We start from the raw sequence: 24662 nt of genomic DNA, 5'->3' as shown, positions 1-24662 counted from the left end.
TTCTGCTGGTGTTTGTGTAATAATCGTAAATCGATTCTTCCTTTCTAAAGTTGAGAGAAAAGCCTGGCGTTGCTGTGGACTGTGGAGTGTGGACAATCGTCTTGTCATTTTCTTGTATCTGATATAGTTTTATCTTTGAGGAGTTTGAGCTCGCTCGGCACTTTGTCAACCATGGTCCGATACTTTACAAGATTGAGGGTGCGACGAATCTACAAGTGGGGTGGCAGGCCGACCAACCAGAATAGGAAATTGCAGACCTATGAATATGAGTAAGTCGTAACTTCTACCCACTTCTACTACTAATGGTATATTTTCTGAAACGTACCGTAGATGTGTGCATTTTTAAATCCATACTCTAAACATTTGCTTTTGATGTGATTCAATTATTATTATTTATGTCTGCCATATTGTAGGTCCTTGTATATCAGTGTAGAGGGACTTCCACGGTGCACACGAGTAACGACTGGCCAACATATTCTCATTGAAGGGGATGATGAAGACAGTCCTTATGTGGGGAAGCTCATCAAACTATTTGGTGATGGTGAGGACATTTCCAGTTCCATTATTACATTACATTATGGAGGTGCTTTTGGATGTGTTTTACATAACATTTTGCCTTCAGAAGCTTTTTCCCTTCACAAGCTAACAAAGAGGTTGGCTGCCTCTAGCCACTTTCGGGACCCTTGTTTACCTTTTCTGTATTTGGGGAGAGAAAAGGTAAACAAGAGTCCCAGAAGAATGCCACAGAGATGTGAATTCTGAGGTTCTTGTTACAGAAGAGATCTTCTATGTTTTCAGCCAGTGGAACACAGAAAAAAGACATAAGATAACTTCTGTTTTCAGCCAGTGGAACACAGGAAAAAGACATAAGATAACTTCTGTTTTCAGCCAGTGGAACACAGGAAAAGACACAACATCTCTTCTATATTTTCAGACAGTGGAAGACAGAAAAAGGCACTGGTTGACTGGTTCGTGCGTGTGTCAGAGGTTCCAAAAGGGAAGGTGAAATTGCTGGGCAGAGAGCCACACCCACAGGAAGTATTTTACTACCAAGGACACTCGTGTGACAATGAGATCGATGCAGAGTCCATCATTAGCACTGTGCAGGTAAATCTGAACATGGACGTCCATGAAGTTCCAGTTTACTGTCTTTCAACACTAAAAGTAAAGGTATTAATCTGACCAGCAAGTGACAATTGGGTCACATTTGTGCACTCTCTTTGTGCATTTGTGCACTCTCTCTGTTTTACAACTTTACTCTACCGTTACAGCTTACTCTACACTGTTTGAGGAAAGCACAGTACAAGGTCTGTTAAGAGGATTGAAATACCCAGAAAATCACACAAAGTTTACATTGGGTTCCTCTATTTTCAATTCATCAGAACATTAATACAATACAACATACAAATATACAGTACTATGCAAAAGGGGAAAATATCATATATAAATCAAAAGGAAAGAAAAGTACAGTAAGGGCGTGGGGGTAATTTGCTTTTGAATTGTAGCCACCCGTAAGTGCTCTTGGAGAGTGGTTTTGAATAGGGATGGGAATTATCGATTAATGCATTAATTGATAGCTGATAAGTTTTGATCGTTTAAAAAAACAATTGGATAATATTTATTTCCCTCAATGTCTAACATAACAATCTATACTTTGCTGATGTACAGAAAGAATACAAAAGGCATATTATATTCCTTAATCAAATAGTTATTTGACCATTTGCGATACAGGGCCAGGCAGTGGCATCTTTGTATAAGAAATCAAATCAAATGAAAAGTGCACTGTCTTGTCTGTCACATCACATGCAAAGGCAGAGACGTTTTGATTAATTGAATGTTAAAATTTCAGGGTTTTTTGGAGCTCACAAAACCTATTTTTTTTTAACCGTACTTACTTTTTTAATGTCACAATCCCTTTAACATTGAAGGAGTACTTTTAGGTTGGACTGTCATTGTAATTAATATAATTGACCACATTAAATGTCTGACATTTTACCCACAGGTCAAGCACCTCCCTGAGGCAGCTCCGTTCCCAGAATGTGACAGCAAGGACACATTGTACGTGAAGCGCTCCTGGGACAGTAAGACCTTCAGAGAGCTGGACCCGGCGCTGTTAGAGGACTCCGCTGAGGCCTCCCCTCCTGCTTCTCTCCTTCCCCGACCGAGCCTCCCTCCTTCACCTCCATGTTCGCCACCTGCTGCTGCGCCTGCATCCAGAGGCTCCGCTCGGCGTGCTCTCCCCACCCCCGATCCCACAGTGATGCGCAAGGCAGGGTCTGTGGCTCACACCCGGGGAACCATGAGCGCTGGCAAGTTGGGATGCTCCAATGCAGAGTCCATCTACTCGGCCTCCAAGCTGTCTGCCTCCAAGATTCTGAGTGCAAAGAGGCAGGCCAAGATGGCCAGGACACCGGGCATCCGCAAGAAGCTGGAGCTCGGCAGTGAGTTTCTCAGAAGGAAATCGCTGTTACTTTCGAGCAAACTTTTCTACTTAAAGACCTAGTGAAATGAAAAAGTTTTAATGGTTTTAGAGCATATCCGTGGTATGGGCATACGCATACCTAACACTAGATGCCAAAACAATGGGCAAATATACTAGGTTTCATTTCGTGCTGGTGTAGCGCACTGAAAATTGTTGATCTACAAGTGTCTGTGCATGACTTGATGTGCAACCAAGTATAAATCAGGCATTACGTTTTCATTAATATCGCTGAATACAATTATCTGCATGTTATTCTCTGGTCCTTTAGGTCCAACAAAGGAGATACTGGCACAGGTGGATGTCCTCAGCCAGCTGTTGGACGAGGAGATGGATTCTGAGGAGATGCTAGCCCAAAGGCTGTCCCCCGACTCCTCACCACAGTCCTACAGCCTGAAACCCAGGAAGGCAGGCAGCAGGCCTACTGGGTCTCCAGACAGCATCCAGCTGAAACCTGCAGCTGTCAGTCTGAGTAGACTGTCCTTTGCTGACATGGATAATCAGTCCTCTTCTGCTGAACATGACTCCACCAAGTAAGGACGTCATACACACACTTTGTCCAAATAGTTATGCTCTGCTCATGCTTCATATAATATCCTTAATTCTAACATTTAGCTGCTTCTATTTCCACCTATATGAGTGACATACAGTATAAAACCCTTCTTGTTCTTGGTGTTTCATTCTATGTACTTTATATACTACTTAACGGTTTCAGCCTTCAACCCTACCTGTTCAAAAGTTGATTTACATGACTGAAGTGAATAGTTTGAATTAATCAAGTAACACACTTTATGTATGAATGCTTTATTTGTGTATCCTAGTTCTTCTGATTTTAAGTAGGTTTACATGGGAAGTCCAGAACAAGATGATTTGGTGACTATTCGGGAGATTAGGGAGTAATGTTTAGTGAAATGAGATTACTCTCTTCTACAGTCTCATAGGTCAGCCATCCTGTGCATTAGTTATCGACGACTTCACACTGACTCAACCTGCGTTGTCCTTCTAGTTGGACTAATTGATTCCCTAAGTCTGTCCTACCCCTTCTAGGGAGCTATTTGTGAGTTGTTCCCTGGAGGAGGATGTTTTTGAAACGGAGTTACCAACGGTCTTGGCAAAGACCCCTAGGAAGAGACTAGCAACCCCCAGGAGAATTTATACCACAAGGGGGCAGAAGTGAGTGGGCCACCCTGTTTGATGTTCACAGGGTGAATGCCCAAACTGGGATTTTATTTGACCAGACGTGCAAGCCAGCACAGTACGTTTGTATTGACTAATATACGCTTTCCTTCTAGAAAGATGGCAACATCTCACAAATTTGCAGATTTTTGCCATATGCAATGTGCGTGTAGCCCAATACTTTACCAGCCTAGTAGGTAAATGGAGTGGAGACATGATTATTAGTATAATGGAGGGTAGACGGCTTTAGTGCTGTGCTGGCTCACATATCCTCACGCTTTGAAACTGGTGTTGAACACATGGTGGGGTGTCGTGAAAAGGAGCGCACACATCTTAATTCCATTCACAAAAATATATTTTATTTCTTTTATTTTTCTGCTATGCAACAAGCTATATATGCTTAGATGATTTTTATTAGGATAATTTTGCACGACTAAAGAAGAAACTGAAGTGGGGAGAAGGCTCCACTTTGGCTTTTTATTTTACTCATGATGCTCTTCTGTTGCTCCAGACTGTATAACAGAAGCATTTGGAAATTGCATGAGGCAACAGTCTGGCAACGCGAGACTACATTCGCACCCCTGCATTCGCAGGAAAAGAACAGTTCAATGCACTGTCCAAATCCTAGAAGTGAAATGTGACTTACTGTATGTCTGCATTCTTAGAGCTACCACTCCCTCCCGGAGGCTAGATTCATCTAGATCCACCAGGGAACCTGCACTGGGGATGCTGTAAGTACCTGTGTAATGCCTCAATGACATTGAGGATTAATGTGTGGTATTACTAGATAGTAGATACTAGATAATGGACTCAAAACAAAAGCTAACTGTTCTCCTGACATGTGTATCCCCTACATAGCGCAAGTACAAACACTCTTATACTTCTCAATATTAGTACCATTTGGCTCCCCATGCCTTGTATAGAGTTCAGAGCCATGTATGCTTGGAAGATGCACGTCTTCTTTTATGATCTGTTAAGATGACAATCAAAATCATTCTTCTGAGCATGAGTCCTACATTATGATGCACTACTTTTAGATTAGGTCCTTGACAGTTGACATGCTTCCATAGCTGTGCTATTTGTGTTCTTTGCCGCAGCGCTGAGGTGGACAATGAGAACTCTCCCATGCTGCCAACAGCTATAACACCACGGAGCTCCAAGAGGAAATCAGCCCAGCTGGTGTCCTCACGTATCGAAAAGCAGATGTAAGTGTCCACTGAGAGAGAAGCTACTAGAAATGGCAGATCTATACGCTCACAAATATCATTCTGGTAGATCTGAGATTATTCAACTCATCACATTGTGTGGGTGCAGATGATCTGTTGTTTTCGGCATGAGATACCGTCGTTACTGCATAGACTTAACTGTACATCTACTGTAATGTACGTTAATTCAGAAACTGACTGGAAGTGGATATTTGGATATTTGACAATTGCTTTATTAGATGTCACAACTGTCACTGTTTCCAGAGTGTTGTTGCCATAGTAACAAACTTGGCAACCAAGCAGTCTTAAGTGAAGAGAGGTTAACGGAGTGGACGATTGTTCAGCTTTTGATGTGGCACCAAAAATACACCAAATTTGAATCTGAACACATGTATACACAGGTAAATCGGGCTCAAGTGGGCTCATGATGGATGTAATCCACTTTGTTGATTTGTTGTATAGTATAAATGAAAAAGTTATCAATAGAATAATTGCTAATAAGGTAAACGATAGTTGCAGCATAATATACAACCTATACGAGAACGTCAAATGAGAACCCATGATGATTGAGCTATGAACAAACTATGCATTGTGGTTTGTTGTAGGAGAATGTTGGACAACCTGCAGGGCAGTGACTCAGACGGAGAGGATGGAGACGACTTTCTCCCGTCTATGAAGGAGCTTAATTACAGCAGTGAGGATGAAGAGGAGGAGGGTGAGGAGGAGGAGGTGGTGGTGGCGGTGAAGAAGAGTACACGAGCGGTGGCAGGATCCCGCACACCTCGCTCCACACAGAAAACGCTCTCCTCCACCAGGACCCCTCGCAAAACTCCCACCAAGAAGGTATGGTCGTCTTGCCTGATGCCAGTCTAATGCTCCCACTCGCAAGAGCTGGTTTCCAGGATACTCCATAATAATAAGTAATAACACTTGTATACTGTAACACTCAAAAGGATGCTACAAAATGGTTACTATAGCTTATTTCCATAATTCTTTTCACATGTTTTGGTGCTTTTTTCCCTCAATTTCATAAACTTGTTCATGCAGAAGTGATCGGTGTTTCTTTTTCCTTATCAGTCAAGCTGCAGCCCTTTATTATTGTAGATTCTGTCTCGCTGAGTTGCAAGATTGTTTGTGTGAAGAGCGTTTTTAGGGAAGCCTCCATGACTGTTTGCCTTTAATGGACAGGTCGCGCCCAGTACCCCACGGACACCTCGTCATGCCACACCCAGTATCCCCAGCCGCACGCTGCCAGCCAGACAGCCCGCTAATGTTCTGGAGGAGGCCAGAACCAGGTGAGATGGAACATCCGTACATCATAGCTCATGTGCATTCCGTAGGTCAGTGGTTCTCAAACATTTAAATTTTAACAGACTCCCAGTTTGGTATGTATTATGCCACAGACCTCCATAACTCAATAGTGTGTACAAATGGAACCACAACCCTTATGGGCCTTAAGGGTCCATTTGGTTTTTTAACTTATCAATAATTTAGCTGGGAACCCCCTCAAGAACCCCACTTTGAGAACCACTGTTGTAGTTTGATGGTTGTATCAATTCTGCAGACCCACATTACTGCTAGTTTTCTATTGAAGCAAAGTAGTCCGGGAGAAAAGTAGTGATTTCCAGGTGTAGTTTTCATTGAATATGTAAAGATGCACATGGGCATATTAACGTGTGTGCATGCACACTGTCTAATACCAGGCTGCACGTGTCCGCTGTACCCGAATCTCTGCCATGCCGAGAGCAGGAGTTTCAGGACATCTATAACTTTGTGGAGAGCAAAATCATGGATGGCACTGGAGGGTAAGTAGATAGACCTCAGTCACTAATTCATGTACTTGGAAATCCATGTGTTTACCACATGAACCCCAAGCGTTCCTATTCCGAGCTGAACATTCGCCAAAAATAGCAGAACTACAATCGGTGTTGAATTGTGATGCGCGTGAGCATGTAGATCTGCTAATCACCTCTGATCATTCTTTTGAAGTCGAAGCTTCTATTAGCCCTAAAAACGAGCCAAAGTCGAAGCTTTCACAACGGGGGTGAGGGGGTAATTCGTGCCATGCTTTGAATATACGTTTTTTGGGAGTATGTCTTAATGTAAATGGTGGCAATTCACAAAACTCCGTCATATGCCGCTACTATTAGTCCCACCTGTTAGATTGCTGAGCCAGCAACCATCAGTTCTTCCTGCTGGCAGGTAAAATGTGGACATTCATGTAATAAAAAGTGTTTCTTGATAACTTGCAAATGTGTATTTTGATGCATCTATACCAACGGTTCTAAAAGAATTCAGCTTTAGTAGAATTTATTGTTGAATTTCAAAATCATTCATTGTTCAAGAAGACTTGATTGATTTTTCACTGACGGTACGGCTACTGCCAACAATTTAATTTGAAAAAAAACCCCCACTTCTCAGTCTACTGACATGTCACTGTTTTTGTATTTCAGCTGCATGTACATCTCTGGTGTCCCCGGCACGGGAAAGACTGCTACTGTCCATGAGGTGATGCGCTGCCTGCAGCATGCCACCGACGTGGACGAGGTTGCTCCGTTTCACTTCATTGAGATCAACGGCATGAAAATGACAGACCCCCATCAGGCCTATGTGCAGATATTACAGGTGAGGATGACAGACCCCCATCAGGCCTATGTGCAGATATTACAGGTGAGGATGACGGACCCCCATCAGGCCTATGTGCAGATATTACAGGTGAGGATGACGGACCCCCATCAGGCCTATGTGCAGATATTACAGGTGAGGATGACAGACCCCCATCAGGCCTATGTGCAGATATTACAGGTGAGGATGACGGACCCCCATCAGGCCTATGTGCAGATATTACAGGTGAGGATGACAGACCCCCATCAGGCCTATGTGCAGATATTACAGGTGAGGATGACAGACCCCCATCAGGCCTATGTGCAGATATTACAGGTGAGGATGACAGACCCCCACCAGGCCTATGTGCAGATATTACAGGTGAGGATGACAGACCCCCATCAGGCCTATGTGCAGATATTACAGGTGAGGATGACAGACCCCCATCAGGCCTATGTGCAGATATTACAGGTGAGGATGACAGACCCCCATCAGGCCTATGTGCAGATATTACAGGTGAGGATGACAGACCCCCATCAGGCCTATGTGCAGATATTACAGGTGAGGATGACGGACCCCCATCAGGCCTATGTGCAGATATTACAGGTGAGGATGACGGACCCCCATCAGGCCTATGTGCAGATATTACAGGTGAGGATGACAGACCCCCATCAGGCCTATGTGCAGATATTACAGGTGAGGATGACAGACCCCCATCAGGCCTATGTGCAGATATTACAGGTGAGGATGACGGACCCCCATCAGGCCTATGTGCAGATATTACAGGTGAGGATGACAGACCCCCATCAGGCCTATGTGCAGATATTACAGGTGAGGATGACAGACCCCCATCAGGCCTATGTGCAGATATTACAGGTGAGGATGACAGACCCCCATCAGGCCTATGTGCAGATATTACAGGTGAGGATGACAGACCCCCATCAGGCCTATGTGCAGCTATTACAGGTGAGGATGACAGACCCCCATCAGGCCTATGTGCAGATATTACAGGTGAGGATTGAGCCGGCTGACTAATGGGTAGTGGAGATACATATTCTACTTGACTACTTAACTCTTTGGCTGTCGGGTACGAGATTTCGTGTCTTTTTCTTCCAACGCTCGGAGTGCCAAATACGAGAGACTGGATCTTCAGTGTTAACCACTAGAGGGCGCTTGATGCCACCATCTGAATGATCCTCGGTTGCTAGGGGGGGACACACTACAGGCAGGAACCGGCAGTGGGGTTTTTTTCCCCAGGCTGTCAAAACAAGCCTAGCTTTTAGTCAATAGTCAAATAGTTCTGATGATGAAGAGCTTGTGTCGTTCAATATTAATTAAGAAATCAATTTGTGAGTGTACAGTTAGCTTGAAACTCTAGAGACTGACTAATCCGAGATTCCACAATCGCGGAATTTCTCGACCATCCGCTGAATACTAGAACGTCCGTCGGAGGCGAAAAATGATGATGATAGTTAGTGTGGCACATAAGGTCCGTCCTAATATCTGGTCTGACTTGAAACTATGTAAATGGTTCCTACTGAATCTGTGTCCTGACAGAAAAGAATAAATATAGGGGCACGGTGGCACAGTTGGTAGTGCTGTCGCCTCACAGCTAGAAGGTCCTGGGTTCGATTCCCGCTCGGGGCGCTGTGGGTGCTGGCGGCGTGTTTCCTCCTCCGCGTCATCAGTGCCCATACCTGAAGGCGGGGTTGGCGAAAGGGCCTTTCTGTGTGGAGTTTGCATGTTCTTCCCGTGTCCCCTAGGGGTAGGTACCCTCACAAAAACATGCAGTGATCCTGGTCTCTAAACGCCCCCCCCCTGGCCAGCCGGGGCGCCTGATGGAGGGGAAAGGAACTGGTTGGAATAACGTGTTCCTTCCACGCGCTACGTCCAACCAGGGAAACTCCCCCCTGTCAGGTGTAAAGGAGCAACTTGGACACTCAAGCATGAAAGAAGCATGAGTTAAGTCCGTTGCTCTCCCCAGGTTGGCGGAGGATGTGTAGAGCCCAGGATCACATTAGATGATTGACACAGGGGTGAAAAATGGGTTACAAAATCGTGGGATAAAAAAAAAAGTAAAAAAAAAAAGAATAAATATTACACCCACATTGTGTATCCTCTAAACTGTAGTTACTGTGGGCAGGGTTTGAATGACAATAACCTTTGCAACCAAAACAAATAAAACATAGATTTTTATCACAAACGATTATTGGAATATTTGATTATTATGACTTGATTATTAAAAAAAATAAAAAATGTGTTTGATAACTGGTCATTTTAGGTTAAATAAATTAATCTCTGCGGAATATTAACGTTCTCTATTAATGTTCTCTCTGGATTTCTGTGGGGACTAACTGGAATGTGTCTGGTTTGATTCAGGATGACAGGAGGCATAATATCAAAATATACATTTCCTGACTAAGTAACCACATGTCCCCCTACTGGCCGAGGATAGAATTGAGGCACAGCACTCCCTCCTGTACCTCGACGTGCTTCTTCATTTTCAGCTTTCCTGTGCTCTGCCTAAATACCTTTTTGAATACTAATAAAAACTAAACCTGTGTGCTCCATGATCATCGTGCATCATCTGCAGAAACTGACAGGGCAGAAGGCCACATCAGACCATGCTGCAGCACTGCTGGAGAAGAGGTTCAGTAACCCCGCTCCCAAGAAGGAGACCACTGTGCTGCTGGTGGATGAGGTGAGTCTTGTTCTTTACCCAGAGACCAGAGCATCTGTTGGCATACCATTTATATATATTCTTTTCTTATTGTGTATATTCATTATTGGAGTCAGTGCCCTGGCATGTCATTTCACCATTATATCATATTCACCTCACCTGGTCTGTCGATTCCGTTTTCACTATGCTGGCTACCAAGTACCAACTACAAAAGCAATGAACATGATACATTATATGCTCTCCCATCTTAGTAGTTTGAATCGTACGGCTTTAACTAAATAGTTGCAAAGTTAAACAAGTTACTGATTTCACTATTTGTGTGTAAAAGCATTGTAACTCCCAATTACCTTTTACATGATGTTACTACCTCAAGTAAGTTTCAGGGCCCAATAGCCTGAGAACGAGTGTGTCATGGGTCCGACTGTCATTAGACCGACAACCTAGTATTTCAGTATGTTTGTTATAGTAGTACCGCAACAGATTGACGCTGTTGTTTGGGTCTCTACAGCTGGACCTGTTGTGGACCAGGAAGCAGAACGTGATGTACAACCTGTTTGATTGGCCGACACGGCGCCACGCCCGGCTGGTGGTTCTGACCATCGCCAACACCATGGACCTACCAGAGAGGATCATGATCAACAGGGTGGCCAGCAGACTGGTGAGAGAGCCTTAAGCCTTCATTTATACTATTATTTACAGTACTATATTATATATTTAAACTCTTATTTGACATTGGTGTTTTTTGCTTGGTAAAATGGTAAATAATGCATTTATATAACACCTTTTATCCAAAGCTCTTTGCAATGCACATTACATTCGCCCATTCATACACACTTCACACACCAACAGCAGGGGAAACCATGCAAGGCACCAACCTGCTCATCGGGAGCAGGTAGGGGGTTCAGTGTCTTGCTCAAGGACATCTGGACTTTAACGCAAGGGGAGCCTAGGATCGAATTGGGAATGTTCCAATTCCCAACCTCCTGAGCCACTTCCGCCCACCTTAAAATCTGTCATTTCTGTGAGCAGTATGGCTGGGCGACCTGTCTTGACACAACAGACCATATCCTCCAGTGATTCCGTTTTTAAGGAGGGTGTTGTAACTGGCCGTAAAGACGTGTTCTCTATCCCTGGACATGGAAACATATTCAGTAGTCTCCTCCCACAAGTAATCTGTGTGAACCAAGACAAAAGGAAACACATTGTGCTAATGTAAGTTTTGTTTGCTTGTGTGTTTGTTTACACCCAGGGTCTGACCAGGATGTCGTTCCAGCCTTACAGCTTTAAGCAGCTGCAACAGATCATCATGTCCAGACTGAATAAGGTGAAGGCCTTCGAAGAAGATGCTCTCCAGCTGGTTTCCAGAAAGGTAGCTATGATCCATCTCAATTCTCAACATGGTCAACATGTTGCTTTCGTTAGTGCAGTATGGGTACTGGTTTGGGAAATGGACTAAATATATCCACTTTCCAATCCTGTAGGTGGCAGCCTTGTCCGGAGATGCTCGGCGATGTCTGGACATCTGTCGTCGGGCAACTGAGATCTGCGAACACTCAGCCTCTAACCCCTCCGTCACGGGATTGGTGGGAATGAGCCACGTGATGCAGGCGCTGGACGAAATGTTCTCCTCTGCATATATCAGTGCCATCAGGTGGGTTTCTGCTGATGAAATTGTTAAGCGGTGAATTCGGCTGTTCAGTGCTTACATTAGGATATTTAAGAACTGGAACTAGACTGCTTTAGAGAGTAAGCCCTTTATATCTGACACGATGGCATGTTGTGTACATCTGTATGTATGTGGTCAGGAGTGCATCGGTTCAGGAGCAGCTCTTCCTGAGAGCGGTCATTGCCGAGTTTCGGCGGCTGGGTTTGGAGGAGGCCACCTTCCAACAGGTAAATCATACTTACAATCTCAAGGGGGGGGGGGGGGGGGAAACGTAATATCCATTAATTGACTCTCATTTCCACCTAATCTCTCCCTGCAGGTGTTTGTTCAGCACCAGGCCCTGTGTCGTGTGGAGGGCCTGGAGCCCCTCAGTGTCTCAGAGGGCCTGGCAGTGTGCCTGCGTCTGGGAGCGTGCCGCTTGCTGCTCCTGGAGGCCAGCCGACTGGGAGTGCTACAACGTGTCCGTCTCAATGTCAGTCAGGATGACGTGCTCTATGCTCTCAAGAGTGACTGAAGAAGACTGCCTCCTTTAAGAAGATCACGATGTGGAAAAAATTATTGCGATTAACAATTTTATAGCTATAATCAAAACATGCTTAACTTTGTTACCCCCCCCCCCCACACCATTCTGGGGGGAATGTATAGAGGGTTTAAGTGCCAGTGAAGTCAAAGGCCAATTATTCTTTTTTTTGATTCGATTTTAGGATAAATCCGATGCAATTATTGAGTGATTTTTATCACGATAAACTATAATAATTATCGTCCCATCCTTACATGTTGGATACCGCTGCGTCACTGTTTCACAAGAAGCCTCTTCAGATTCACATGACCCGTAACACACCAATACAAACAGCTTTTTTTATGGCAATACTCTGCTATCATTATACAAATCTGAATTTGCCTAATTATATTTGTTTTAGAAGTTTGTTGTGTTTTTATTAAATATCTGTGTAATTGAACTAGTGTAATTGAGCTAGTTCAAAGTCTAATGTTGATTGTTTGGCTCATTTAAAATGTGATATTTTGCTCTACTTTGGAATAAACATTTTATATAATATGTTAACCTCTTATTCACAAAATGTTATCGGGGGGGGGGGGGGGGGCGTGAAATTTAATCTAACATTCAAAGCAAGAAAAATATTTCTACATGATGTACTCGGTGGAACAGTGGGAAGTTGGAATTGGTGCACGGGTGTCTGGCTCAGGAGGTATAGTGTACCACCTGAAATCTGAAGGTTCCAGTTTGATTTACTTTATTTTCTTCGACCTCACGCAGACTGCTCGGTGCCGTGGTTCTTGTATTCTTTATTTTACTGAGAATAAGGTTAGAAATAAATTTAGGGTTAGGCAGTTTTACTGTGGTTATGTTTACGTATAGGTTTAGGCATAGTTTTACTGAGGTTAAGATTAGGAATAAGGTTAGGTTTAACCATTTAAGGCAAGCATAATTTACTTGGGTTACTTTAGAAATACCAGGCTGCGCACTTCCGCCGGCTGTACGCCCGGGGAGAGTTGGTAAAGGGGCACCTTGTTTGGTATTCATTGAGTGTGCCAGCAGGTGTTGGGTGAAATCCGCATCAGCCCTCCAAATCAATGTGATCTATTACATCGCATATATCGGAATGGGTAAGGACTAAACTCAAATTCCATAATGGAGTAACCTGATGAGTTCAATATGATGTCATAGACTGACCTAGATTTATTTGGCATACCTGACAACTCCATATATGGGCAATGGAAGTTGAGATGTTATACTTTAGTCTCTTTAGTCTGAAAACAGTGCAACATACTGTAGTTATTTTATTGAAAACCTTATTACTATTGACTGAAACGTAATCTATTTCAACAGTTTCTTTATTGCAAATATTTCTTTTTTTTATCCCAGGATTTTGTAACCCATTTTTCGCCCCTGTGTCAATCATCTAATGTGATCCTGGGCTCTACACACCCTCCACCAACCTAGTCCCCATATATGGGGGACAAGGGGAGAGCAACGGACTTGAACTCATGCTTCCTTCATGCCTGAGTGTCCAAGTTGCTCCTTTGCACCTGACAGGGGGGAGTTTTATTTTATTGCAGATATTAGAACTTATTGTAGACTTATTTTACTCCCCGGCCTAGCCTCCACCTAGGGGAACTTGGGGAAGTATTAATGTAATACCGAATAGAGTTTCGGAATACACGTGAGGTTTTTATTCTTCACAATATTAAAGTCCAAAACCAGAGTTCACAAAGAACAGAGATGAGGAGGTGGTTATTATTAATCCCTGAGGGAAGATTAGCATGTTGCAGCTCGAATCAAGACTATATAAAAAACAATACTCAACAACATACACTAAACAACAACAACCACAAACAAACTCACACACATCAAACACATGGACTCACTCGCACTCGGCATGGGACTGGTTTTCCAAGATGGAGTTGAGTTTGTCCCTCATCCTGCCAGCCCACCCAGCTCTAGGCCAACAACAGACATTCTTTATATTATTGAGCTTGTGCAGCTCCATGTCCCAGACATTGATGCTACCTCCACAGTATATACAGAATGTTGGCTACCGCCTATTACGCACAAGGATTACAGCCTGCTCTCTCTGTTGCTATTGAGTAACACTTGACAGCCTCTGTGTTGTCCTACTATTTCTACCTCCTCCCCATGGATGTGAGGTTATCTGGGGTATATCACCAGCCCTTTGTTCTTCCTAAAGTTAGCTTAGTAATAAATAATTGTTCATGTTTATATATTTGTTAGTCACTATTAATCATTAAGAATGATTCATTCTTCTTATGAAGGTTTATATTAGGTTACCGTAATATTCAAAAACACAATCATGCAATATTTAAACAATCAAAGTCAGACTAAAATATAATATAAGGACACATTATTGTAACATACAAAAAAGCCTTATGAAATACATTTAATAAACTTTTTTGTTGTCATTTTTGAAACTTTTTGAGCTTGTACTGTAAAGAAAAACAAGGCTTAGTGGAGGTGTATGTTAAGAATGATTAACATACAATTTCAAATAAAAATATCTGAATACACAGACCCTTTTATTATTATTTATAAAATAAATATACAAATAAACGACTCCCTATAAGAGTTATGTTCAGGAGGAAGGACCTCACTTCATCACATCATGTCTTATTTCACATTCTACACAAAACTCTCTCTCTCTCTCTCTCTCTCTCTATCTCTCTCTCTATCTCTCTATCAAGTATAGAAGTATTGTATAAATACAAACATATATTTGTGCATGGAACACATCACATTGCCTGTCACAGTAAAAACCACAAAAAAGATGAAATCAGAAATCCCGGTGAAAATAACAATTACCAATTCATTATTTATTAGGCCTACTTATTAATTATTGTGAATCAATAATTACTACTATAATATAAAATCTATACATGCATTATGTCTGCTCCCTCTGCTGCAGCAATAATACTATAATTTATTTATATACTTACAGTTTATATAATGCACAATACATGGTGACTCATTTCCCGCTGCTTCATATTGCTTTAACCATATTCCACTTAAACCATGCACAATGATATCATATGAATCATATGCAATTCATAACTGATGCTCTGCATGTTTGTCATTTCTTCAACAATGTCACTTTGGCTACTGTGGTATTATATACCAGGCCGCTGATTTGTTTAATATGATGGATATGTTTTCAGCTGCACATGCAAGAAGCATTTCTACCGTCTGTGGTGCCATCCAGCCATGCTGATTTTTAATGATGCACCTTATGTTTACTCACTGGTTTGTATATTGATTTGACTGTACCTTATTGTTATTTTTCTATTAAGTTTGCATTCTCTATTTTCACTTTCTCTCTTCTAACTCTTCCTGTAACTGCAATGTTGAGAGCCTGCACACAAAAAAAACAATTCACTCGTATACAGTTGATTCTAATTCTGAAATGCATAATAATGTCAAGCATATTATTATAAACATCAGCAGAAAATAAACACAAAGTGTGTGTGTGTGTGTGTGTGTGTGTGTGTGTGTGTGTGTGTGTGTGTGTGTGTGTGTGCGTGTGTGTGTGTGTGTGTGTGTGTGTGGGTGCGTGCGTGCGTGCGTGCTTGCGTGCACATTCTGATCCACCACTGTTAGTGATCCATGACAGCGAAGGCGATGAGACTCAGCAGCAGAGAGCTCACACTGAGACTAAAAGACACAGCGTGGTTCACGTTGATTATCTGAGGAAATCTTGGAGGATCAATTGGAAGAAAGGGCCTGCATCCCATATGGCCAGTAGTTCCTTCAGTTATGTTGCCAAAGAAGGAGGTGAAGTTGAAGCACAGGTTGGTTGAAACACAGCCTCGCTGGAATATAGTAAAAATCTTGGCAACCGCTGTAGGTTTTGGAAGGGGAAAAAAAAGTGATGTCCAGGGTTTAGATATGTAGTGTCTTACAACAGTGGAATCATCCAGTATAGTATTGAATTGAAGGTCATGATATGATGATGTATTTTATATGTTGGTGTGTGTGTGTGTGTGTGTGTGTGTGTGTGTGTGTGTGTGTGTGTGTGTGACTGTGTGTGTGTGTGTGTGTGTGTGTGTGTGTGTGTGTGTGTGTGTGTGTGTGTGTGCGTGCGTGCGTGCGTGTGTGTGTGTGTGTGTGTGCGTGTGCGCATGCATTATGTGATGGAGGTGGGGGTGTTTGAGGGATTAGTGGACAATGTCCAGATAAAATAACTCACAAGTTTGAAAAAAGCATCGATCTTCCACTCCCTGACATGGAAACATGGATAGACATTTAAAATCATCATTTGGGCTTTCTCCTGGCATATCTCGGTCATTGCAGGAACGACACAATTTACCATTGGGCTTGTTATCGGGCTCTGCAATGCAAACAAGAACCTCACATTAGTTCTCAATTTCTATAGCAACTCATATAAATGTAAAGATATAGATAAAAGGTAGATAATGTAATAACAAATAATAAAGGTAAAAACAACTAAGAAGTAATACAAATGTAGGCTATAATGTAAAAAAGGAAATGTTGTGCATAATGTTATTCTTAGACCTGTTACATTAAATCAGCTATTCAATCAGTGATGTAAACACTATGAATTCTACATCTGTACATTTTAAGAGACATATAGACCTACTTCATTATTACCTTTTGGTCTCATTATGGTATTACATTAATAATATCTACACAACCCCTCTGTTTTTCTGCTTGACTCAATACTCATCAATTAAGATGTTACATTTCCTGTCCTTTTCCAAAACTCTCTCTCTCTCTCTCTCTCTCTCTCTCTCTCTCTCTCTCTCTCTCTCTCTCTCTCTCTCTCTCTCTCTCTCTCTCTCTCTCTCTCTCTCTCTCTCTCTCTCTCTCATTTATCTAATCAAATACATGTGTGTTCTATAAACACAGAACAACTAAAACAATACCTAGTGATTGGACAGTGTTTATCCAGTTGAGCTCCTACCTGGAAAAGGCAAAGAGTGGTTGTTGCAGTTGTCTTCTTGACAGCATTCAAAGGCTGCAGATACTCGATGATGCCGCTGGTTCCACGAGGCCTCATCCCGAATGTTATTACGGGCTGGGCAGGCCTGTGTACAAGTTCTTATATCGAAAGATCTATTGGGGGATTCGGTCTCGTTGAATGCTAGAAGGGAATGAAATACAAATGAATGAAGAATTGTGACAGTATGGTGACAAATACATGTAAGAAAGTTAGTGGTGTTGGTTGGTTAGTATCCCACAACAGTTTCCCCAAGATTTGAATATTTTTGTACGTACTTGTCACAGTGGCGGATACACACACCGCTTCGCGAAATGGACAAGTGAGGATTTTTATGTCCCCTTCATCACATTCTTTGTCTCGACAGGATAAGCATGTTAATGCACATTCAGCTGCAATGGAAATAACAGTTTTAATGACATAAACTGTAGACAATGTATTTTAGGTTAAACAAAAGATAGTGTTTTTATATTAAAAACATTATCTCATATAAAAAACAAGATTTAGTATAACATTTACATGAATGTGTATAAAAAACAATTGATAACAAAAAAAACATTTACATGAATGTGACATGAATACAAATGATGTCTAAATGAAACCTTTAAATATATGTATGTAAACCAGAGCAACTTATTTTACTGTACCTGAATAGAAAAGGGCCAGGGACAGAAAGAGAGTCAGGATGAACTGCATAATGGATTCTTATTAGTGACAGGTCTGGAAGCAGAGCAAGCGGACAATTATATGGTAGAGCAAAACACGCCCAGCTTTGCCTTTTTTGATTGGCATTACCTTGTTTTTCTGGTTTGTTATCACACAGTGGTGGAAAGTAACTAAGTACATTTACTGTACTGTACAATTTTCAAGTACTTTTTCTTCATTGAGTATATAAAATTAAAGGGAAAAAAACATATACGTCTACTGACATTCCCTCTTACATTTTCCACTACAATTATTTGACAGCTTTAGGCAGCATTGGCCTAAAGGTTAGTGAAACACCGGGTTCCCGGTTCGATCCCCAGACCAGCAGGAAAGATCTGGATGAGGAAGTGAATGGCCAGCAGTTACCCTTAGCTCCGGGAGGAGGGGCCCTCCCCCAACACCACTGACCCCTTTTCCACTGGTTGGGAACCGGTTCAGTTCAGAACCAGTTTTTAGTCCATGAGCCAGCCTACTGTAGGTGAAAATTACAAAATGTGTGATGAATATGAAAAAGCTACTCCTGTGGAAGGGTTATCGTATATTAATTTGCTTATATTGATCCTATAAACAATTTAATATATGTATGGTTTTTCCCACTCAATTCATAATTAACGTTCCAATTTTGGAGCTCTGGCTCATGGACTACAAACTGGTTCTGAACTGAACCGGTTCCCAACTGGTGGAAAAGGGGCCACTGTGTCCTAGAGCAAGGCACTGAACTCCCAAACTTGACAACAACACTTGAGACATAATAACCGCTAACTGCAGCAAGGCTGACCTTGCTGTCTGAGATGTCTCTCGTAGCCTAACTATAAAGTATGTTACAGTTCAGGCAGTACACAATACATATCAAGTACATCAACGTACAAGTACACAGCCATGGGCGATCAGATTATAACAGTGTAGTAGAACATTATAAGCGCAATACATGCTCATTCTGACATCCAGACTTTTCTTCAAAAAGGGAGGTGATGAACTTCCGATTTTTCGGACTATTCTGAACTCCGAGATGTCCTGACTGTCGGATCAAAAAAGCCCGTCAGAAACAGCAGTTCTTTCCAACATTAGGAGGTGCGTGTATAGGGAGTACCAAAATATGCTTGAGGGGGTGTCAACATATGTGTCATTGGTAGCGGCCGCCATACTTCTGGGATTGTGGTTTGTTTACATTAAGCAACGTCTATCCTGTTTGATAGTAGGCCTATACGTTCTTTTTTTTTACTGACATCTCACCATGGTGCAGACTTGCTCAGTGCCACATCAGGTCATGTCGAGGGAATGAGCCAGAAAACAGAATTAGATTTTTCAGCTTTTCTAGCATGGAGACGGCATCAAGGAACCCAGATTGAGTTTACAAAGAGACGTAGGATGGCTTGGATCTAGGCTAGTACGGCGCAGAGACAAAACGTTCAAAGTATCTAAGCACAGCTGTGTTTCCATGTCCATGTCCATGTAATGTAAGGTATGTCGAGCCTGCCGTTCTTTCTATCCAACCTGGTGTTGGTTCACTATATTGTCGCCAAGAACGAGCTCAAACATGGCGCCGCTAGCTTTTCAGACACCTCACCTCTTGGTGACGTACACATTTTTACACTCTATAGACCTTATGCAGACCGTGCCCATCTTGCCATTAAGTTAACTAGACATTCGGGCCGCTGTGCGGCCCTCACATCTAGAGTTCGGGTCATTGCACGGCCCTCACACACTGGCGACAGGCAACTGCCGCTCAGTACAATTTGGGCAAATATGGAGATTTCAGATTTGTATCTGTGGACAACACACTGCATATTTTGTCATAGGCTATTTTATTTTTGGATATAAGAGAAGGTGTAATGTAGTGAGTAACATGAAATGACAAAAAGGTATTGAGTATGAACATGAACAGTGAGGTATTGGTGGCATGTTGTTGCTTGTGGTGAGTCCTTATTGGTAGAGGTGCTTCGATCACGTTTTTGGGGGCCGATACTGATCACCAATTTTTTATTAATTCATCAGCCGATACCGATATATTTTATTATTTTTATTTCATTTATTTATTATTATTGTATTTTTTTTTTCTTATAAAAAGAAACCTGGCAACCCATGCCCTGTTATTTTCCGCTGACCTTAGCGGGGCTCCTTAGCCTGGTCAGTGAAACCACTCTCCCTGCTGGAGGGGCTCAGCCTCCCATGCACCCTCGAGAGGAAAAAATCACAGTGGTGCAACTCCGTGTGGGGGTCCCTGGAAATTCCAGACCCTGACAGGACCACAGCCAGGGTGCTGGCCCGGTTCCGGCGAGCCGGCCCACATCCGAAACGGTAGAGAAATGAGAGAGTTACTATTTGGGGGTCCCCGGGGAGTCCCCGAATCATTCAGAGTCCAGACCCAGAGGAATGCGCCCAGGGGGCCGAGCCAATTCCTGCGAGCCGGCCCACGTCCGAAACGGTTGAGAAATGACAGAGTTACCGACGCCGTGTGGGGGTCCCTCGTCCCTCTACTGTACCTTCTACTGTACTGTACTGTCACTGTACTGGCACACCCGGAGTCATCATATATACAGTTAATATGTGCGTGTGTGTTTGTGTGTATGTTAGGTTGCACAGGTGGTGAAAAACTACCATGCTGTTTTTGTGCTCAGACAGCCTACCAATGAGCTTGATCACCTCCTCCTCCGTTCCCCAATAAATCCAAAAGTATAGTGTGAATACTTCCACAGCCTAATTAGTGAAGGATAAACTATCAGTCTTCTCCAAAATCTGTCATTCTTTGTCATTACTCAGCACGTGTTGACAATGACATGTAATCAGAAGTTAATAGAAGTTTACATGCCGTGTGTGTCACACCAAAAGTGGTGACCTATAGAATCCTGTACATTAAAATCATCACGCAATCATCACCCCCAGCACAGTCACAGCTGTCATTAATGAATGGTCTTGATTGCCTATGCTTGAAGTTATAGGGTGAAATGCACAGGCTCATCTGCTGGCTGCTGGCTGGATCAAGGACACACTATGTGGATTATAGTTTGCTGCTGGTCAATTTGAGAAAAGGTTAGTAAAAACATGAGGAGGAGGAGTAAGGAGCTCTCTGCTCTCTCTCCCTCCCTTGTGTGGGGAGTGGGGGGAGATTAGTTGCACTGCCCGGGACATAACAGTGATAACAGTCAGTCATATACTTGTCCAGAGTGCTGTGGTGTAGATGCAGGCTGCAAAGTGGTGACGATTTTCACATCACAGCAAACAGGCTGGTGGTGTTGCGCAAGAATGTGTTTTTCATAGAAATGGGTATTGTAGGCCTACTGTAAATATGACAGTTGCATGGACGCATAGTAGTGCGTTATGTCAGGACAGGCATGCTGTTGGTGGTGTGCATGGTGAGATGTGTGCAAACGGTGTGGTTTGGTAGGAGAAGGCGAACTAAGGCGGCCAGATAAACTGGGTGCTGGGGCTTTAATTAGTGTGGCAAGATGGCAGGGTGGCACTGGCAACTATAGTCGCAATTTTCCTTTGACACCCCATACTTCCAAATAAAAATAAAAGTCCTATATCTGATTGTATTAAATCCGTTTTTCACACTTTTAGACCATATCCGTGGTCATATGGTCATATACCTAACAATGGATGCCAAAGAAATGGACAAATTCTCATTTATGTGTGTTTTTATATCAAAAGTCCATAAAAATATTTGTTTAATAACTTATTGATACACATCAATAAAAGCCAATAAAAATGAAGCTCACCAGTTTGATTCCATAGCTGGTTTTGATTAAAGAACTACTCCGTTTTTAATCTCATTCAAGATGACATCCAGACAGTGTATTACTTGTTTTAAACTTAATCATCAAACTTTCATCACTTTTCCTATTTTTCCACGGCTACATACTTTTTTTTATGGCTGGAAAGGCTGGAGGAGAGGGCTGTGCGGCGCTAGGTTCCTTGAGGCTGCCCGTGCGCCGTGGCGTTTTTGTCTGGGGCCCTAAGCGAGCAGCAGTCTTGCTCTAGTTAGTGTATAGGCTTCAGACAGACATTTTCCAGTGCTTTTATAGAGAGATAATATAATATACTGTGCATTCCTATATGTCTGCTCTCTCTGCTGCAGCAATAATAGGCCTATACTACAATTTATTTATATACTTACAGTTTATATAGCCTAATGCACAAGAATTGGTCCCTCATTTCCTGCTGCTATATATTGCTTTAACCAAGCATATGAAACCGTCATCTCATAACTAATGCTCTGTTTGTCATTTCTTCAACAATGCCATTTTGACCAACCACATGCTACTGTGATTTTATATACCAGCTGCTTTTTTATATGGATATGTTTTCAGCTGCACACGAAGCTTTTCTATCTTCTATGTGGTGCCGTCTATCCATTGTTGATTTTTGATTATGCACCTTATGTTTACTGGACTTTGTATATTGATTTGACTGTACCTTACTGTTATTTCTATTCTGTTTGCCTTCTCTATTTTCACTTTCTCTCTTCTAACTCTGTAACTGCAATGTTGAGTTTGAAAATAACAAAAAAAAACAATTCACTCGTACTTCTAATTGGGTGATGTGACAATATACAGTTTATTCTGATTATCATACATTTATAAATGCATAATAATGTCAAACATATTATAAACATCAGCAGAATAAATAATCCTCAGAGCAACAGTGTGTGTGTGTGTGTGTGTGTGTGTGTGTGTGTGTGTGTGTGTGTGTGTGTGTGTGTGTGTGTGTGTGTGTGTGTGTGTGTGTGTGTGTGTGTGTGTGTGTGTGTGAGTGTGTGCATGTGAGCGTGTGAGTGTGTGCATGTGAGCCACCACTATTAGTGAATGACAGCGAAAGCGATGAGACTCAATAGCAAAGAGCTCACACTGAGACTGGAAGACACAGCTTTGCTTATAGAAAGTCCAGGCCTATTTGCAAACGGAGTGAAAGGCTCACATTCCAACATTCCATTAGTTCCTTCAGATATGTTGGCAAAGAAGGAGGCAAAGTTGACGCACAGGTTGGTTGACACACAGCCTCGCTGGAATACAGTTGCAGCGACAGCTGAAAATACATTTGAACGGGTTTAGCCTATAGTCTAAGTCTACATGTATTACAGTGGAATCATCCAGTATAGTAGTATTGAATTGATTATACTTTGGACTTATTTCTTTGGACTTGGCCAAAAATAGCCAATCTACAAGCTCACAATGTGTCACCATGTTGTGAGCTTGTAGATTGGCTAGTCTTACCAAATGTTCGCCCTAGAATAGGAACGTTATGGGTTCTTGTGGTCAATTCTTTGTGAATGTTATGCATGAGTGCGTGCGTGTGTGTGCGTGTGTGTGTGTGTGTGTGTGTGTGTGTGTGTGTGTGTGTGTGTGTGTGTGTGTGTGTGTGTTTGTGTGCGCGCACGCATGCATGCATGTGTGTGTGATGGAGGTGTGGTGTTTGAGGGGTTAGTAGACTATAAAATAACTCACTAGTTTGAAAAAAGCATCGATCTTCCACTCCCTGACATGGCATCATGTTTGTACAAGAAAAATCATCAAAATTGTTAGAGCAGGATCGACACTGCAGTCCATTGGGCTCAGGATTAGGCTCTGCAATGCAAACAAGAACCTCACATTAGTTCTCAATTGACAATTTCTATTAATAATCTTGTATAGCTACTCATAAAAAGGGTAGATAATGTAATAACAAATATTATTCTACATATGTAAATTTCAAGACTAATACGTTTTCGCATTTTGTTCATTTATTACAAAAAAGCTGTTACATTTCCTATCTTTTCCCAAAACCATCTCAATCTTCTGTAAATTTAAATCAAATGTTCTCTCCCTCTCTCGCTCTCTCCCTCTCCCTCTCCCCTTCCCCACTCTCTCTCTCTCTCTCTCTCTCTCTCTCTCTCTCTCTCTCTCTCTGTCTCTCTGTCTAAAAGCATGTGTGTTCACAAAACACAAAACAACTAAAACAACACCAGGTGATTGGACATTGTTTATCCAGTTGAGCTCCTACCTGGAAAAGGCAAAAACTGATTGTTGCAGTTGTCTTCTGTACAGCATTCAAAGGTTGCAGACACTCGCCAATACCGCAAGTTCCATGAGGCCTCATGCTCAACGCCCATAGCGGCTGGGCATTCAAGTGTACAAGTTCTTATATCGAAACTTAAATTGGGGAATTCGGTCTGGTTGAAGACTAGAAGGGAACAAAATACAAATGGATGAAGAATTGTGACATATAGACCAATACATGACACAAAGTTATTGGTGTTGGTTAGTATCCCCAAGGTTTGAGTGTTTTTGTTTCAAAACAAAAGTACGTACGTACCTGTCACAGTGGCAGATACACACGCCGCATTTTTAAAAGGACAAGTGAGAATTGATAGGTTCCCTTTTTCGCATTCTTCATCTTTACAGGATAAGCATGTTGTTGCACATTTAACTGCAATGGAAATAACCAAAAGTAGTTATGAAACATAAAGAATTGAGTCAATGCATTTTTGGTTAAACAAAATGTAATGATTTTAAAAAGATTTTACTCAAAAAACAGATTTAGTATAATATTTCCATTATGTCTAAATGAAACCTTTAAATATATGTATGTAAACCAGAGCAACTTATTTTACTGTACCTGAATAGAAAAGGGCCAAGGTCAGAAAGAGAGTCAGGATGAACTGCATAATGGATTCTTATTA

The 24662-nt window shown here is 42.1% G+C and overlaps 1 protein-coding gene and 1 long non-coding RNA gene across 3 annotated transcripts; one reads left to right on the top strand and one right to left on the bottom strand.

The window, feature by feature from the left end:
• Window positions 1–30: 30 nt before the first annotated feature.
• orc1 (origin recognition complex, subunit 1) lies at window positions 31–12342 on the top strand. The gene is made up of 17 exons (XM_080769562.1): window positions 31–269; window positions 414–541; window positions 935–1107; window positions 2003–2441; window positions 2751–3012; window positions 4321–4386; window positions 4753–4860; window positions 5466–5703; window positions 6049–6155; window positions 6564–6665; window positions 7314–7485; window positions 10058–10165; window positions 10653–10802; window positions 11394–11513; window positions 11626–11795; window positions 11950–12037; window positions 12130–12342. The coding sequence occupies exons 1-17, from the start codon at window positions 172–174 to the stop codon at window positions 12322–12324; spliced, it is 2724 nt and encodes a 907-aa protein (XP_080625688.1). The 5' UTR covers window positions 31–171; the 3' UTR covers window positions 12325–12342.
• Window positions 12343–14836: 2494 nt separating this feature from the next.
• Window positions 14837–24662, bottom strand: LOC308319874. 2 transcript variants are annotated; one of them, XR_013964492.1, is made up of 5 exons: window positions 24599–24662; window positions 17578–17691; window positions 17264–17443; window positions 16529–16669; window positions 14837–16180 (listed from the first exon to the last, which is right to left on the bottom strand). It is a non-coding gene; the product is annotated as an uncharacterized lncRNA (long non-coding RNA). The 2 variants fall into 2 exon arrangements; XR_013964493.1 differs by lacking the exon at window positions 24599–24662 and adding an exon at window positions 17947–18010.

Source organism: Protomyctophum bolini (genome assembly GCF_963924005.1).
Source record: "Protomyctophum bolini genome assembly, chromosome: 8".
In the NCBI taxonomy this organism is placed as follows: Eukaryota; Metazoa; Chordata; class Actinopteri; order Myctophiformes; family Myctophidae; genus Protomyctophum; species Protomyctophum bolini.
The sequence above is the reverse complement of the archived record's forward strand: the minus strand, read 5'-3'. Positions and strand labels throughout refer to the sequence as shown.

Excerpts from the sequence above, each read along its gene's own strand:
- orc1 (XM_080769562.1), top strand. The coding sequence starts at position 172 with ATGGTCCGATACTTTACAAGATTGAGGGTGCGACGAATCTACAAGTGG. Across the intron at positions 11,514-11,625 it reads TCCAGCTGGTTTCCAGAAAG|GTGGCAGCCTTGTCCGGAGA; the intron begins GTAGCTATGATC and ends CCAATCCTGTAG. Across the intron at positions 11,796-11,949 it reads GCATATATCAGTGCCATCAG|GAGTGCATCGGTTCAGGAGC; the intron begins GTGGGTTTCTGC and ends GTATGTGGTCAG.